Source organism: Fringilla coelebs, assembly GCF_963513975.1.
Source record: "Fringilla coelebs genome assembly, chromosome: 13".
Taxonomy (NCBI): Eukaryota; Metazoa; Chordata; class Aves; order Passeriformes; family Fringillidae; genus Fringilla; species Fringilla coelebs.
The window spans coordinates 8201782-8216990 of NC_140039.1; the positions used below are offsets into that span (position 1 = coordinate 8201782).

The window sequence follows — 15209 nt, forward strand, 5'->3', positions numbered from 1 at the left end:
GCCCAGCACCCCGGGGAGGTGGGGGGTGATTTACCCAAGGAGTGGCTGCCATGACCAGATGAGGGGGCGTGCAGGGAGGCCTGACAGACAGGGGACAAGACCCCTGCCTGCCACCTGCCTGCATTGCCTTTGGTGCTGCTGCACCGGGCACTCGGGGGCACAGATGGAGCCGGCAGCAGGGTGCCCCCCCCCCAGTGCCCCCCCTTGCCCAAGCTTGCCTGGGCTTTAGCTGCTTACGCCAGGGCCCAGGAGGATTTAGTGGGGGAGGTAAGGGGGGGGGGGCACTTTTCTGTGGGTGCAGAATGCCCATGTGGGGGACACAAGGCAGTGCCAGCAGGAGCTGGTCTCTGCCCTGGCAATCTGGCAGGACCCCTGTCTGGAGCATCCCTGGCCCCCCAGATGGCTCAGGTCCCCTGTTGCTGTCCCGACCCCCCCATACAGGGGTGCCTCCTGCCCCTCCAGGCACCACCTCGCAGCAGCAGCCCGGGGTGCCAGCGGGCCTTGGGGTGCCAGCTGCCCCATCCCTGCCCGCTCCGGTGTCCTTGAGCCCTCGAGCCCTGCCAGCTGATCGGCTTCCAGGAAAAAAAACACGCAATTACAAAGAGGGGCGATGTGTGAGCCAAAGGGAGGGGGGCCGGGGGGGGCAGGAATGTCCCCAGCGGTGGCAGATGGCCTTACCCAGGGTGCATTGTTCCTTTTAGTGTCTCTTATCCGCTGTAATAGGATCCCGGAGGGAGGGATGTGGGAGAGGGGAAGAGCGAGGGGGGCCCCGGCGTGGACCGGGGTGGGGGCCGGGGCTGCCAGCTTGGCCCTGGCCTGTCAAGCGGCTCATTGTTCCTGCCCCGGGTGTCACTGGGCGCCGCCGGGGACAATGTGGCACTGAGAGGGGCGGCCGGCGGTGGAGGGACGAGGCGCACGGAAAGGTACCCGCCAGGCCCCACTCCCGCGGGGACCAGGGGGCTCGGGGCAGCCGGGAGGGCGAAAATAGAGACATTTCCCCAGGGACGGGGTGGGGGCTTCCTCCTGTCGTCCCTCCTCCCTTTGTCACCCGAAGGTGCCCCGAAGGACGGGCGGTGCCCAGCTTGGTGGCTGTCCCAACGCCAGCCATGGCAGGTGGCCTGTGCCCATCACCGGGGCCTTTGCCGTCCCTGCCAGCCTCCTCACCTGGGGGAGAGCCCCCTGCCCGCAGACCCCCCAGGCGTTGTCTGTGGCACGAGGGACGCCCGTGGCCCTGCTGCGTTCCCCCGTCCCATCGCCAGCCTCATCCTTCTTTTCCCGGCGGGGTCTTTGTCCCTGGCGGATTCCTGCGGCCATTCATCCCCAGGGGGACTGGGGACCCTGGCCGGCCGCGCGTCCCTGCCGGCACCCCACACATCTCCGGATGCCGCGGGCAGGGTGCATCCCTCCCTCCCTCCCCCTCCGCCCCAGTTCGGTCTCCCCTGCACCAGGATCGGGAATATTCCCCCTCTCCAGTCTCTCCACCTTTCTCCAGCCCGCGGTAACAGGGGGGTGCAGGCGGGGCGCCGGGGTGCAGGGCACAGCGCTTTGGGGCTGCGCCCCCGCCCCCCCGTTCCCCTGATGCAGGAGATGTGCTGTAGCGGTGACGAGTCCTGCCAGCACCTAAAATAGCCGCCCCCCCCGCCATGCCCGCGGACGCGGCCCCAGCCTCAACACGGGTGCTTTGTTTCAAAGCTGCTTGGCATCGCCCGGCTTGCCGGGAGCCAGCGGTGCCGCAGCCGCCCACCCGGGCCTGGACACACAGTAATTGTCCGGCTCCCAGGGGCCCTGGCCGCCCACGGCCGCCCGGGCACAGGGTCGGGGGGCCCTGGGGTGCTCCAGGAGGGGACACGGTGCAGCGGCGTCAGTCAGCAGGCATAATGCTGTGGTTTGGTTGGGGTAGTCCCCGTCTGGGAGCTTGCCTTAGTGTCCTCTGGGGCTTTGTGCATGGGCACGGGGAAGGTAGGAGGAGAAAGAAGGTGGCTTGCATAGCCTGTGAGACCACCCAGGCCACCTCTGTTCTCTCCACTCCAGCAAGCGTTTGCAAACAGAACCCTATCCCACAGCCACGCTCCGCATGCCTTGCCTCCACCCCCTGTATCCATCCAGTTCCTGACTTTGAGCAGGACAGCCTTGAGGCAGCTCAGGCACACACATAACAGCGGGTCCCTTTTGGAGGTGCCTGTGGGGTGCCATGGGGCCATGTGAGCCTTGCCTGCCAGAGGAGGGCATAGTGCTTCCTCTGCCTCAGTTCGCCCATTTCCCAAGCATAGGATATTCAAGCTGCAGATCTGGGGGTGGGGGTTTAGCTGGGGCATGCCCCCTTTCTGAAGACCACCGTGTCCCACAGGCTCATCTCGCCCTCCCGCCATGGCATCACCGGACGGAGCCAGTGGCGTGGGCGGCAGTCCCGAGGAGACAGAGCTCAGCATCACCCTGACCCTCCGCATGCTCATGCACGGCAAGGTAATGGCAGGGCCTCAGTGCCACTGAGGGGTCAGCAATGCCTGGGCTGAGGGGCCATGCTGGAACTCCAGCTCCTCACCATGCCTTCTTTTCTGTGCCCTGTTTTCTTCCCATGCTCCCAGCCTCCCCTGGGAATCGCATTCCCAGAAGGATTTCTTTCCCCATCCTAAGCCAGGGAGGGGCACATTCCCATGCCCCAGCATCACTAGTTAAGTCACCCAGTGTCCCTGGGGCAGGGTCTGCCTGTTGCCAGGCTGTGGTCAGAGGAAGGATGTGGCATGCAGGGAGCCACCTCCTGACAGTGCCATTCTTCTCTGTCTTTTCAGGAGATCGGTAGCATCATCGGCAAGGTAAGATTTGGGGTCCTGTGTGTTGCCAGCACTTGGCTGGCTCCCCTGGACCTGACCACCCACCCTGTTCCTTTACCTGCAGAAAGGAGAGACTGTTAAGAGGATACGAGAGCAGGTAAGGGCATGCTGGTGGGCTGCCAGGTCCTGCTGCCTGTCATGCCTGTACCTGGAGGCTCCCATGTGCCTGCCCCCCTAAATCCCAGGTGGAACCAGGGAAAACAAAGCAGCACCCCAGGGAAGGCTGCCTGGGGCAGGTGGGAAAGGCAAGGCTCAGGCTCAAAGGCCTGAGAGGCTATCCCTGTGAGGCTATTCCTGGGGGAAGTCACGAAGCACAGGGCTTGTGACATCCCTAACGGGGTGTGACACTGTCCCCAGAGCACTGCACGCATCACTATCTCAGAAGGGTCCTGCCCCGAGCGCATCACCACGATCACCGGCTCCACTGACGCTGTCTTCCGCGCTGTCTCCATGATCGCCTTCAAGCTGGAGGAGGTAGACAGCCCTCCTAAATCCCCGACAGGTGCCCCCACACCCGTGGGATCCTGGGGGCTGACGCTGCATCCCACATCCCTCACAGGACCTGGGAGCAGGGGGCGATGGGGTGTCAGCAGGCAGAGCGCCGGTGACCCTGCGCCTTGTCATCCCCGCCAGCCAATGTGGTTCCCTCATCGGCAAGGCGGGAGCCAAGATCCGGGAGATCCGGGAGGTGAGCCTGAGCGTAGCCTGGAGGTGGGATCCCCTATTCCCCCTGGGGGCACAGGGCCCTGGGTGTGGGGGCTGAGGGAGGTGATGCAGGAGAGGGAGCATCACCCTGCAGGTCCTGCAATGGTCCCTGAGGACTCAGGAGGGGAACAGGGGAGGTGTGAGGTGCTGAGCCCTGGCTCAGGGCTGGGGAATGCCAGCATCTCTCTGCTTCCTGCAGAGCACAGGGGCACAGGTGCAGGTGGCTGGTGACTTGCTGCCCAACTCCACTGAACGGGCTGTCACGGTCTCAGGGGTGCCAGACACCATCATCCAGTGCGTGAGGCAGATCTGCGCTGTCATCCTGGAGGTACCTGCCAAGCCCCTCGCCCAGCCCAGGGGGCATCTGCTACCCACCTCCCCCTCCCCAAGGCTTCCCATGCCCATCTGGACCCAAACACCAGGGTTCCCCTGTGTGGAAACCCGTAGGAGCACCCTGCCTTTGTAGTGCTGGGAGCTGTGCCCAGCTTGCTGGGGCCATAATGGGGCAGAGGGTCCTTGGGGCTACAGGGGCATTCAGCTTCATCTCTCATCTCCTCCACCTCCTTCCTTCTGTCTCCAGTCGCCTCCGAAGGGGGCCACCATACCCTACCACCCTGGTCTCTCCCTGGGCACCATCCTGCTCTCTGCCAATCAGGTAAGAGGCCACAGCATCTCCGAAGGCATGAGGGGGCCAGGGAAGCCTCTACCAGCAAGGGGCAACTCTGGTGGGCTAAGGGTAGTCTCTCTGCCCCAGGGGGGAGTGACCTGAGACAATGGTCCTCACCTGGCTCCCCACTGATGTCCCTTTTTTCTGTCCCCAGGGCTTCTCCATGCAGGGCCAGTACAGCGGGGTCTCTCCTGCAGAGGTGAGTCTGTCCATGTGGCAATGGCGTCTGTGCCCACCAGGATGGGTGCCGCTGGGAATGCCTGTCTTGGGAGGCACTGGGGCACAGCTGACCTCTGCCACCACCCCTAACACCACCTTCCTCCTCTTCACACTGTCCGGGCAGGTGACGAAGCTGCAGCAGCTGTCAGGGCATGCGCTTCCCTTCGCCCCCCTGGGCCATGCACCCACCATGGTACCAGGTGAGCATCTCCCATGCTCCCCCGAGGCTGGGTGTGCCCCTCCTGATCCACCCTGACACCTGGCCCTGATGAAGGGGTTTCCCTCCTCTGCACCCTTTCCAATCCCAGCCCCCCCAGCATGTGTATCTGCCCCTCCAGCACAACCTTGTCATTGTTTTCCTGGGGTCACTGAACCCACCAGTGCTCCCCAGTCCTGCAGTGGGAGAGCACCAGCACCAAATTATGACTTTTGTCTATGACCTGTCCTCCCTTCCTCTCCCCAGCAATCCTTCAGGTTTGTCCCCAGGGCTACTCATCATCCCAGTATGGGGCTGGGGTAGGGGCATAGAGCTACTGGAGAGCTGCTCCTTCATTGCTGACATCCCTGTCTCTCTCTCCAGGTCTGGATGCCAGCTCCCAGAGCAGCTCCCAGGAGTTCCTGGTGCCCAATGACGTATGTATTGATCTGGGAATGATGAGGGGGATCAGTGCTTTGCAGAGGCCAGCACCTACTGATGCACACAGTGGGGGCTCTGCCAGAGCTTAGGAGCAGGAGGGAGTAGCTGAGGCAGAAGAAAGGGGAAACTGAAACACAGGACAGGGGGAAGAGTTTGCCAAGGAAAGGCCTTGGCATGTGGCACAATGCCAGCAAGAGGGTCTTGAGTGAGACCAAAACGCAGGCCTTGCCAAGGAAAGCATTGCCCTGCCCTCCCAGTGCCTTCCACAGTTTCACCTCTGAGGTGTAGGTGCTGTCTGGGTGAGACTCTTGGAGCTCCCTGCTTGGCAAGATGCCCTGGCTGCTCCTGGCTCAGCTCATCCCTGCCCTTTCAGCTCATCGGCTGCATCATCGGCCGGCATGGCAGCAAGATCAGCGAGATCAGGCAGATGTCAGGTGCCCACATCAAGATTGGCAACCAGACTGAGGGCTCCAGTGAGCGGCACGTGACCATCACAGGGACCCCTGTCAGCATCACCCTGGCTCAGTACCTCATCACAGCCTGGTAGGTGTCAGCCTGGGGGGGACTCATGCTCGGTGCTAGTGAGGGGTGGCTCTTCACCAGCACCCCAAGGCAGCTTTTGGAGGATCCACAGCATCCTCAGGAAGAATGAGCTGGGTGGTGCTTTGAGATCCTGAGGTGGTAGGTGCAGGACCCCTGACCCACCAGATTTGAGGCCCAATTTTTTAACCCAGGACATGCCATGGATATGTGTGCCAGAAGGGATGGGGTGCGCGGTTCCTGCACCCTAAGCTTGTGGTGGGAGAACCACTCTGTCACCATGGTACTCACCATCATCCTTCTCTCTTTCTTCCCCAGCTTAGAGACTGCTAAATCTACCTCCCAGGTGCCACCAGGCCCTGGCTCCATGGACCTCGGCATGGGCTTCTCCCAGCCCCTCGCCCCAGGCTCCGGTGCGGCTCTTCCCGCCGTCGCCCCAGCCCCTCCGGCCCTGCTGGGCACCCCCTACGCCATCTCCCTCTCCAACTTCATTGGCCTCAAGCCAGTGCCCTTCCTGGCACTGTCCCCATCCTCCGTGGCAGGGCCCAATGGTGGCACCACCACCTACACGACCAAGATCTCGGCGGCCAACGGCACCAAGAAAGCTGACCGGCAGAAGTTCTCGCCCTACTGAACCCCACTAGTGGGTGGGCCAGGGGGTCCAGGGTGCTACTCAATAGCAGGGACACTTTCCTGCCACCCACCCTGATCTCAGCCTCTGCCAGGTGCCCCATGTCCCCCACCCCAGGGAAGGGAAGGGTCTTCCTGGTGGTGATGCCTGCTGGAGGAAGGGGCTGTCTTGTTGCCTGCTGTTCATCCCAGCAGCGCTGTGCCCCCCTCCCTGGTTTTCTGCACAGAGACCTTGTGTCCTAGTATTGGGTGGGTGGGCTGTCCCTGCTGGCCTAGGGTCCCTTCTTCCAGTGCTCTGTGCTGATGTGGGACCCCTACTTCCTGCTCCTCACCCTGCCTCCCCTGCCATCCTGCTCATTCCCACACTCCATCTGGCACCCAAAAGCCATGTCCCACTGGATGAGGACTGCCTGGCCTCTCCAGGAGTCCCACTTCCACTGGCTCTGGTGGGGGGCCCTCCCTGGGCCACCCTGGGGCAATCGCCTCCCAGTAACCCCATCCAAGAGCCAGTCCCTGCTGGCTTGGAAATGCTGTATATATATGAGTCTATATTTTTTCCTCCTTTGTAACTTATCAATGGTTTAATAAAAAGATAAAATTTACAAGAAAATAACAATTATAATAATAATAATATTCCCCACCCTGGGCGGAGACTTCCCCCAAAGCAGGGGTGGCCCCAACTCCTGGGTACTTGGGTGGTGGCTGGAAGGGCATCCCTGTGTCTAGAGGGGGATGCTGGCCTTCAGCCCCATCTCTCTGGGGGTCTTCCCGGAGGCCCTTCCTGCCACAGGGCAGTTAGAGAGGCCATAGGGCAGTTTTCCCTCAGGCCTTCAGTTACTACTGGAGTAGGACATCTCCAACCCACCATGCCAACACCATCCCTGGGACCTTTGTGGGCAGGCAGAGGGTGAAGTACCCCTGCAGCATTCCCCAAAAGGGTCCAGTCCCCTTTCCAGCAGTGGGGACCCTATGAGAGTCCTCAAGCCCTTCAAAAGCAATGAGACTGAAGAGGAACAGCAGGTCCTGATCCCCTCTGGCTGCTGCTGCCCTGGGGCAGCCCACACAGCCACCCCCCAGCGCCCTGTGTCACCATGTCCAACCCAGCGTGCCCTTGGCTAGCAGCCCAAGTTGGCTGGCACGTGGCACTGCTGACCAGGCTTCAAACTGTGCAGCTGTGTCCATAAACAGCCCGGTATGGACCCCAGACAGCCAGTTCCCCCCCAGGGGGGTGATCACTGCCAGCTGAGAGGGAGAGAGGGCATGGCCAGGCGTGGCCACAGGCATTGCATGCTGCCATGCCAGCAGGACAAACAGCGACACAGCCAGAGCCAGCCCTGTGGGTGTGTCCCCCGGATCAGTGTCACAGGGAGCAGGAGCTCCTCCACACAGACATTAGTTTTGGGTTAAACAGCCGAGGATGGAAGTCTCTGTGTCTGCCATCCAGGCTCAGCAGGGGCTGGGCCCTGGTGTTACTGGTGTTAGTGGCATTAGCTGGAACGTTGCCCCTTGATAGAGTGCCAGGGACATGGGCCAGGCGTGCTCCCAGCAGGGCAATGGAGATGGAGGTGCCCCATCCCCTGTCCCTGTGCAGGAGCCCCCTGGCACTCCATATCTTGAGAAGAGCCCATCCCTGGAACTGGGCTGTGCTGGTAGAGCCAGAGACAATTCCAGCCTGCAGAAGAGAGATGTGACTTCCTCAGATCTGCTACCTTCTCCCAGTGGAGAAAACATCTTTTGCCATAGGCTCAGAGAAGAGGCAAAACCTGTACAAGGACTCCTCCAAATCCAAAAGATTGGGTCCAAGCAGGTCAGATAGGTCCCTGGCAGGTCTCCTGCCCAGCACAGTGGCACTGAGCCTCCTCAGCTGCTCTCTTCAGGAACTTGACCTGGGGTGGGGAAGCCCGTTGTGGTCTGGTCCAGCCTGTTCCTGGGGCTGGGGCTGATGCAGCTGGTGTGTGTCTCCAGTGTGCAAGTTGCTCTCTGGAGGAACTGCAAGAAGTTTTCCTGAACAGAAGCCTCTGAGATGGAAAGACAGAGCTCCTGACCAAGTGGATGGTTAAGACAGCTGCGTCGGAGCCGGGCCAGCTCCTCGCGGATTTGGCGGTTAAGCAACCCGTAGAAGAAAGGATTAACGGCAAAGGAGGAGTAGGCAATCCAGGTGACCACCATCTCCCCGTGCCCACCACCCACGGTGCCAACAGGGACAGAAGAGTGCAAGTGGAAAGCAAAGAAAGGCAGCCAGCAGCACAAGAACTGTCCCACAATGAGGACCAAGGTGAGGATGGCCTTGTTGCTTCCCAGAAGGCGATCTGGGATCAGCCTGGACAGCATCAGGATCCTGGCAGTGAGGATGGTCACTTGGCTGGCGATGGAGTCACATCGGTGTCTGGGTGCTACTGCCTGTGCTGGCACGGGTGCCTGCTGCAGGGACGCAGTCCGGGCCACGCGGTAGATGCTGGAGTAGACAGCGAGGATAATGAGGGTGGGCAGAATAAAGCAGGTGATGCTGAAGAGGATCACAAAAACCTTCTTGTGGGCCCCAGGGCTCCAGTAGACTGTGCAGCGGCTGGCACTGGTGGCCCCGTTGCCATGAGGCCATGCCACTAGTGCCAAGACAGTGATGAGAACAGACTTGACCCAAATGAAAATCACTCCAGCCACCGCCAGCCTGATGGTCATCTTGACCTCATACCTCAAGGGGTGGACGATGTAGTAGTACCGCTCCACGCTGATGATACAGATGGTGAGAATGGAGGCACTGATGAAGCAGATGTTCAGGAATATCACGGCCTTGCACTCAGCAATGCTGTAGATAACCCAGTTGAAACAGGAGGAGCTGGAGATGATCCCCAGGGGCATGAGGAAAATGGCTGAGAGGAGATTGACCACGCAGAGGTGGCAGACAAAGATGAACTTCCTGAAAAGGGGCGTTTTGAGGATGATGACCATCACCACGATGTTGGCCACCAGGGCAGTGAGGGTGAGCAGGATCATGCAGAAGAGGCCCACCACCTCCTGGCCAATGGAGTGCTCGGGGATGGAGAGCAGCTCTAGGCTGTCCGTGGTGTTTGACCCCGTCCAGCTCGGCATCCCCCTCCAGGGCTAAGCCAGCAGCTCTGGTGTCTGGGCAGCAAGGGCTCTTCTCCTGCATCCCAGAGAGGGTAACCCCACCACAACCATGGCTGCTACCTTCTCCTTGCCTGTTGGGATCAGGAGCCAGGTGTGAAGGGAACGAACCAAAATGGAGAAGAGCCACAGAGAAACACAGAGACAACCAGCACACTTCCAAGGTGCTGGAGGAGGGAGAGGTAACCAGTGAAGTCATATCACCCTGGCTCTCCCAGAGCAGCCACCCAGGCTGTCCCCAATCTAGCCAGTGATAGCATAGCTAGGTCCTGTGGGCACCCATGCCAGGCTGACACCCCGTCCCCCCTCTCCAATGGCACCAGTATGTCCTGAGGTGGGACAGCACAACTTGCCTGTCCCAACCCTCTTGCTCTGGCCACAGGGGACCCCAGGGTGGGTGGGATTCAGCGCACCTTTGCTCCTGGGGAGATGGGTGATGCTCCTCTCCTCACTGGGGTCCCGCTTGCTGGTGTTGCTCCCGCAGCAGAACGGGGCTGCCGGCCCTGTGTGAGGCCACGCTCGCCCTTCCCCGCTCCCGTCACCGCTCGTCATCCTGTTTGCCTGCAGCCTGCCAGCTGCGGATGGCACCAGCTGTCACTCCCGGCACTGCCTGCACTGCCTGCACCCGTGGCAGTCCCACAGGGACAGCTGCTGGGTCCTAGCAGCCGGCAGGGGCTCAGGAAGGGGGGATTGGGGTTCCTGAGCCCTGTGTCCCCCCAGAATGGCCACCCACTGCACCAGGACTGGTCCTTCCAAGGAAAACCTCAGCCCTCAAGTTCCTTGGGCTCAGGGGACAGAGCTACAGGCAGGTCTGCAGCAAATCATCTCCACTGGCACAGGGTATCACAGGGTAGCTGATACCCAGGGGCATCAGGGTAACACAGGTGGGAGTTGCCCTTCTCTGGCAGCCTGAGCACCCGGACATGTGCTCAAAGGGGCACACGTGAGCAAGAGGAGGGCTTGGCATGGGTGCCAGGCTGGGGCAGGACAGCAGACATGGCATGAGGCATGGCACTAGAGGGAGGGCAGGCACTCACCCTCCGGAAGGATGGATGAAATCCTCCATGCCCAGGCAGGGCAGCAGATCTTGCTCATCCTCTGCAGCTCTGATGCCACAGGCTGGGCATGAGCCGTGTGCCTTGCTAAGGTGATGAGAGCAGCTGGTTCTCAAAGATGCCAGCTTTCATCTGAAGGCTTCAGCCCCTCATGAGCCACCCATGCCATCCCTTCAGGGACCCACTGACACCCTTCCCTACAGCACACCCACCTTGCTGGGCAGGAAAGCGAGAGCAGCACCCGGCGCAAGGCACAGTGCTTTTATTGACAGTCAAAGCAAGCTCAGTCCCCATGCCAGCCTGTCCCTTGCCAAGCCCCAGGGGGGGTGGCCAGAGAGTCCAGATCACTGTGCTCTGGGCTGATGGGTGTCACCTCCTGGTGCTGGGCCAGGGCCATGGTGCTCCCAGGCACCCTCAGAAGCGGAGCTGGACAAGGTAGCGGATCCGGCACTGGCTTTCCTTGTAGATGAGGTACTCGCTCTGGCTGAAGGAGGAGTCCTTGTAGGCAGGCATGGGGATGGGCTTGCCCTGGCACACCAGCACCTTCTTGCCATCCAGCAGCACCTCCTCATCCTGCGCAGGATCTGGGCCAGAAGACACCCAGCACCACATGAAACCCGAGATGCAGTCTCTCTCCCCCCTGCCCTGTGTGCACCACAGCCCCAGAGCTGCCACAGCCCTCCTGCCCACAGCTCACCTGGCTCTGTCCGGCCACAGGCCAGGACACTGTCATAGCCAGCAGGTGGCTGACACAGCGTGGGGTCATCACAGGTGATGCGGTAGGGCTTGCCCAGGGCCACCTCCGTCAGGAACATGATGCCAACATTCTTAGATGTACGGCCCACTGCCATGGGAGAAAAGGGATGGGAATGATAGCACCATCTCTGGTACTCCCATCTGGTTGTGCCCAGGCCACACTGGACCGCAGGGACCAATTGCCATGGCAGGGAAGGGGCTTGGCAAGCCCACAGCTGCCTGGCAGGGGGTATGCAAAGGCAGCCAGGCTCACACTGACCCTGTGGGCATCACAAGCAGCCCAGCCCATCCCAGGAGCCTCACCATAGCAGGCTGATTTGCTGTTCTCAGAGGCAAAGTAGATGCCCTTGCCCACGCGCCCGCCGGAGTGGGGCATGATGCGCAGCCCGCTCCTCAGGATAGCCGCCACCACCGCCACGTTGGTGCCGTGCCACAGCAGGCGCCGGTGCTCCAGCAGGTCATGGGCCTTGAAACGCTCATCCTGGAGAGATGCAGAGCTAAAGGCTGTCCACAGAGGGACACATGGGTGCCCAGGGGTGGAGGACTGCCACCCATCTCCCCAGTCCAGCCCCAGTGCCTGGCTGGAGGGGCAGGAGACTGGCCCATTCAGCCCTGGCCAGCTGGGCTGAATCCCCTCCTGGGTGGAGAAGCCCTAAAGCAATCCTGGGGTGCAACCATAGCTTCCCCACTGTGACATGGAAGAATCACCTCCTCCTCACCTCGCCTTCTCGGGCCACCTGCCAGATGTTGAGGATGTGGAGTTTGTGCCCAGTCTGCGTCACATAGGTCTGGATCAGCTGCCAAGGGGGAGGCAAAAAAGCTGTGTCACTCCAGGCAGCTATCTCAGCAATGCCCACAGTCCCCCTGGGACAGTAGGAACCTTTGGGGTGCCCACAGGCCTGACAAAATTGTTTCCCATTATGGGACACTGTAGCACAAGCAGCACCTGGTATTCCCGGGAAGCTGGATCAAGCAGGGAGAGCTGGCAGCAGAGCAGGGCGTAATCCTGATCCAGTGGATGGGCAACTTCTTTCTCCACCTCCTCCTTCTCTTTCTGTGCCTGCAGGCTCTGCGCAAGCTCAATGTCAGCCAGCACCTGGCAGGGACAGAGCAGGGACATCCTCAGCACCAGTGCTGGGCACTGTGCCGGGGCCCAGGGCAAGCCCAGCCTCCTGCCAGCAGCTCATGGCCCACCAGGAAGGGATGTCAGGCACTGTGTGCTCTGGCATCTCACCAGCAGCATGTCCTTCTTGGCACGCAGCAGGTCAGGGGAGTTGATGGTGGGTGGCCGTGCCCGTCCAAAGTTGTGTGGGACGATGGTGTAGAAGCGTGAGGAGAGTTCCTCCAGGCGAGTGGCCTGGGGGGGCTGCTCCCTCAGCGCTGCCTCCAGCTCCTCCAGTGCCTCAAAGCCCCTCGCGATCTGCTGCTTGCTCAGCTTCCCCAGAGGCATCTTTTTCACGTCTACAGGGGAGGACAAGGTGAACCCCTCCACCCCACTCACCCTGCAGCTACCTCCAAGAACCTCCAGTATCACCATGGGCAAGTGTGGGCACCCAGCATGGGGTGTCCACAGTCCCATCAGGTGCCAGGATATCAGAGGGGATGCTCTAAAATCCATCAGCATCTGTGCTGCATTCACCTCCCCACCTGCACCCCCAGACAGAGCCCATGCCAGCCATCAACCACCACCTCCTACCGATATTCATGGTCTGCATGGCATCCCGGAACATGTCACTGCTGAAGATGAGGGACACCAGGTCCTGGGTGGCTCTGTCCAAGGTGCAGGGCAGCACCCGCTGCTTGCACACCTTGTCCCCATCCACGGCATCCACCTGCAGACACACCACATCAGCTGTGGGCCTGCAGGGGGCTGTGGGAGCACGGCACCTGGGCTGCCCACCTCTGTGAGGAGAGCCTGGTCCTGGGGCAGCAGAGCAATGGGCAGGTGCTGCCTCCCCTTTCCATGGCTGATGCCATCCACAAGGCCATGTTTCTCATTCAGGATGCCCTGCCCTCCCACTCCATTTTAACCCATTAGCCCCAAATCTCTGCCAGCAAGATGCTTCAGCAAGCACCCAAACCCCCCTCAAAACCCATCCCATCCTGCTGACCCTCTTGGATGTCCTCGTGTTCAGTGGGCCAGGAGTGCAATGAGGACCATCCCACCATGGTGACAACCTCTCAGTACTCACCCTGAGTGTAGCCTCCACCTCCTGCCCAGCTCCTGGCTGCACCTCAATGAGCGTGTACTTCCCTGGGTGGGCAACAAAGTTCTCCCTTGTTGCCCAGCTGTTCTTGGTCTTCTCTCGAAACTTCTTCTCAAAGTCCTTCTTGGCAGCCTCCAGGGAGGCACAGGGCATGAGCTTGGACTGGCCTGCCTCTCCCTGGCAGTGGACAGCAGTGGTCAGGACCTCCCCTGCATCCCTGCTCCACCAGCCCCATGCCAGTGGAAGCAGGCAGGCAGGAACAAGGGGGGCTGTGATAGCAAGGCTGTGGGGCAGTGAGCAGGAATGTGCTGAGCCACCAGCTCAGGAAGACACCCCAGGACTCCTTGTTGGGCTGTCACACTCACATTCACTGCAGGGACAAGTGCCACGTGCCCCAGACACTGACTATGTTGTGTGGGGAAAACTCCTTGAAGCCACCCCATCAAAGTGCTATAGCAGGACTCTTGGGTGCTTGCTTTGGGACCAGGGACCACCAGGCTCACCCTCAATTTTTGGGGCTCTGAAGGCATGGTGAGGACAGCTGAGGTGCAGGGGATGAGCGATGCCCGGGGGGACTCACCACGCGGCCCCAGCGGCTCCAGACACTGTAGGCACCATCGTGCTCCAGGAGCTGGATGATGTAGAACTTGTTGTTGTTGGCACTGATGTTGGTCTGGTTCAGGGTGCAGTCATAGTCCTCATAGACCTATAGCGAGTGACATGGCCTGGGCTGGCACCTGGGAGCGTTTGGGGTATCAAAGAGGGCAGAAATGTCCCAGTGGGAGCACACAGGGTCTGCAAGGAAAATTGGGGCTGACCCTGTGTCACCAGGGCAGGGGCTGGTCTGAGACTGCCTCAACCCTCCCACCCCTGCCCCTCTGAGCAGCTCAGCCCTGCTCTCACCCGGGCACCCAGTGCTGAGCTCAGGGGGCACAGCCCATCAATTTTGGCGGGCGGCTTCTCCTTGGGAGCAGTTTTCAGGGTTGCCAAGGTGGAGCTCCAGGTGTCCTCTTCCTCTTCCACTTTCGGTTTCTTTTCCCTGCTGTCTGGCTGCTTCGAGGAAGAAGCTGGACGCTTGGAAGCCATGACTGAGCCCCCCCGCTGCCACGGGTCAGCGCAGCCTTAATCCCCCAGAAAAATCCTTGGAGACAGCAGAGGGAGAGGTGAGAGATGCCATGTTGCCCTTCTGGGAAAGTCCAGAGGGCTGTGCCTTGCTTCCCCTTTGCCTTCAGCCCTCAGCAGGGCTTGAGGAGGGGATGGGACCTCAGCCCATAAACTGTCCCTGTGTTCAGGGTGGGTGGAAGAGCCTCTCAGCACCCTTCAGCCCTTGAGAGACCCCAAAGTGGAAAGAGCCCAGTGACACAGAGCTGAGGGGGAGCACAGGGGAGCTGTGCCCCCACCTCCCCTCACCAGGAACCCCCAATCCACAGGAGTGTGTCCCCAAGGCTCGGCCAGCTCTGTGCCCCCAGGGACATGCAAGAGGGGAAACAATGCAACCACACACCACCAGACATGAAATGCATCCCCCACTTGCTCTCAAGACCAGTGAAATGCTTTGATTTGGGCAGGAGAAGGCTCAGACAGCCCCTGTCTGCTGTGCTCCTGCCAGTCCCAGCTGAGGAGGACAGCAGTGGGGACAGAGGTACGGGCAGCAGCCGTGTCCTACCTACTCCTGCTGCCTGCCGAGGAGCTGCCGAGAGCCTTCAGGCTGGCCGGGCAGCCTGCCCAGACGAGAAACTTTTTCCTTAGGCAACGCCCAGGGATGACAGCGGAAACAGCTGTGACGCCTCCGGGTAGCGCATGCACCCTGTGACAGAGCTGCCTGCTGCTCCACTC

At 61.0% G+C, this 15209-nt stretch overlaps 3 protein-coding genes across 4 annotated transcripts; 1 reads left to right on the top strand and 2 right to left on the bottom strand.

Annotated features, from left to right (window-relative positions):
• Positions 1-767: 767 nt before the first annotated feature.
• Positions 768-6785, top strand: PCBP4 (poly(rC) binding protein 4). Of its 2 annotated transcripts, XM_084214498.1 has the most exons (13): positions 768-923; positions 2348-2463; positions 2790-2813; positions 2896-2928; positions 3189-3305; positions 3391-3519; positions 3736-3864; positions 4117-4191; positions 4358-4402; positions 4547-4622; positions 5003-5055; positions 5433-5602; positions 5918-6785. In XM_084214498.1, the coding sequence occupies exons 2-13, from the start codon at positions 2368-2370 to the stop codon at positions 6231-6233; spliced, it is 1263 nt and encodes a 420-aa protein (XP_084070624.1). In that variant the 5' UTR covers positions 768-923; positions 2348-2367; the 3' UTR covers positions 6234-6785. The 2 variants fall into 2 exon arrangements, with proteins under 2 accessions (XP_084070624.1, XP_084070625.1); XM_084214499.1 differs by lacking the exon at positions 3736-3864.
• A 1304-nt stretch (positions 6786-8089) lies between these two features.
• Positions 8090-9319, bottom strand: LOC311158802 (putative G-protein coupled receptor; the record flags this gene model as incomplete). Its single annotated transcript, XM_084214419.1, has 1 exon — positions 8090-9319. One exon carries the CDS (start codon positions 9317-9319, stop codon positions 8090-8092), a length of 1230 nt encoding a protein of 409 aa, XP_084070545.1.
• Positions 9320-10704: 1385 nt separating this feature from the next.
• PARP3 (poly(ADP-ribose) polymerase family member 3) lies at positions 10705-15084 on the bottom strand. Its single transcript, XM_084214206.1, has 11 exons — positions 15040-15084; positions 14277-14514; positions 13954-14079; positions 13359-13550; positions 12863-12998; positions 12401-12627; positions 12113-12262; positions 11886-11963; positions 11470-11647; positions 11108-11254; positions 10705-10994 (listed from the first exon to the last, which is right to left on the bottom strand). The coding sequence occupies exons 2-11, from the start codon at positions 14457-14459 to the stop codon at positions 10825-10827; spliced, it is 1587 nt and encodes a 528-aa protein (XP_084070332.1). The 5' UTR covers positions 14460-14514; positions 15040-15084; the 3' UTR covers positions 10705-10824.
• Positions 15085-15209: the final 125 nt, after the last annotated feature.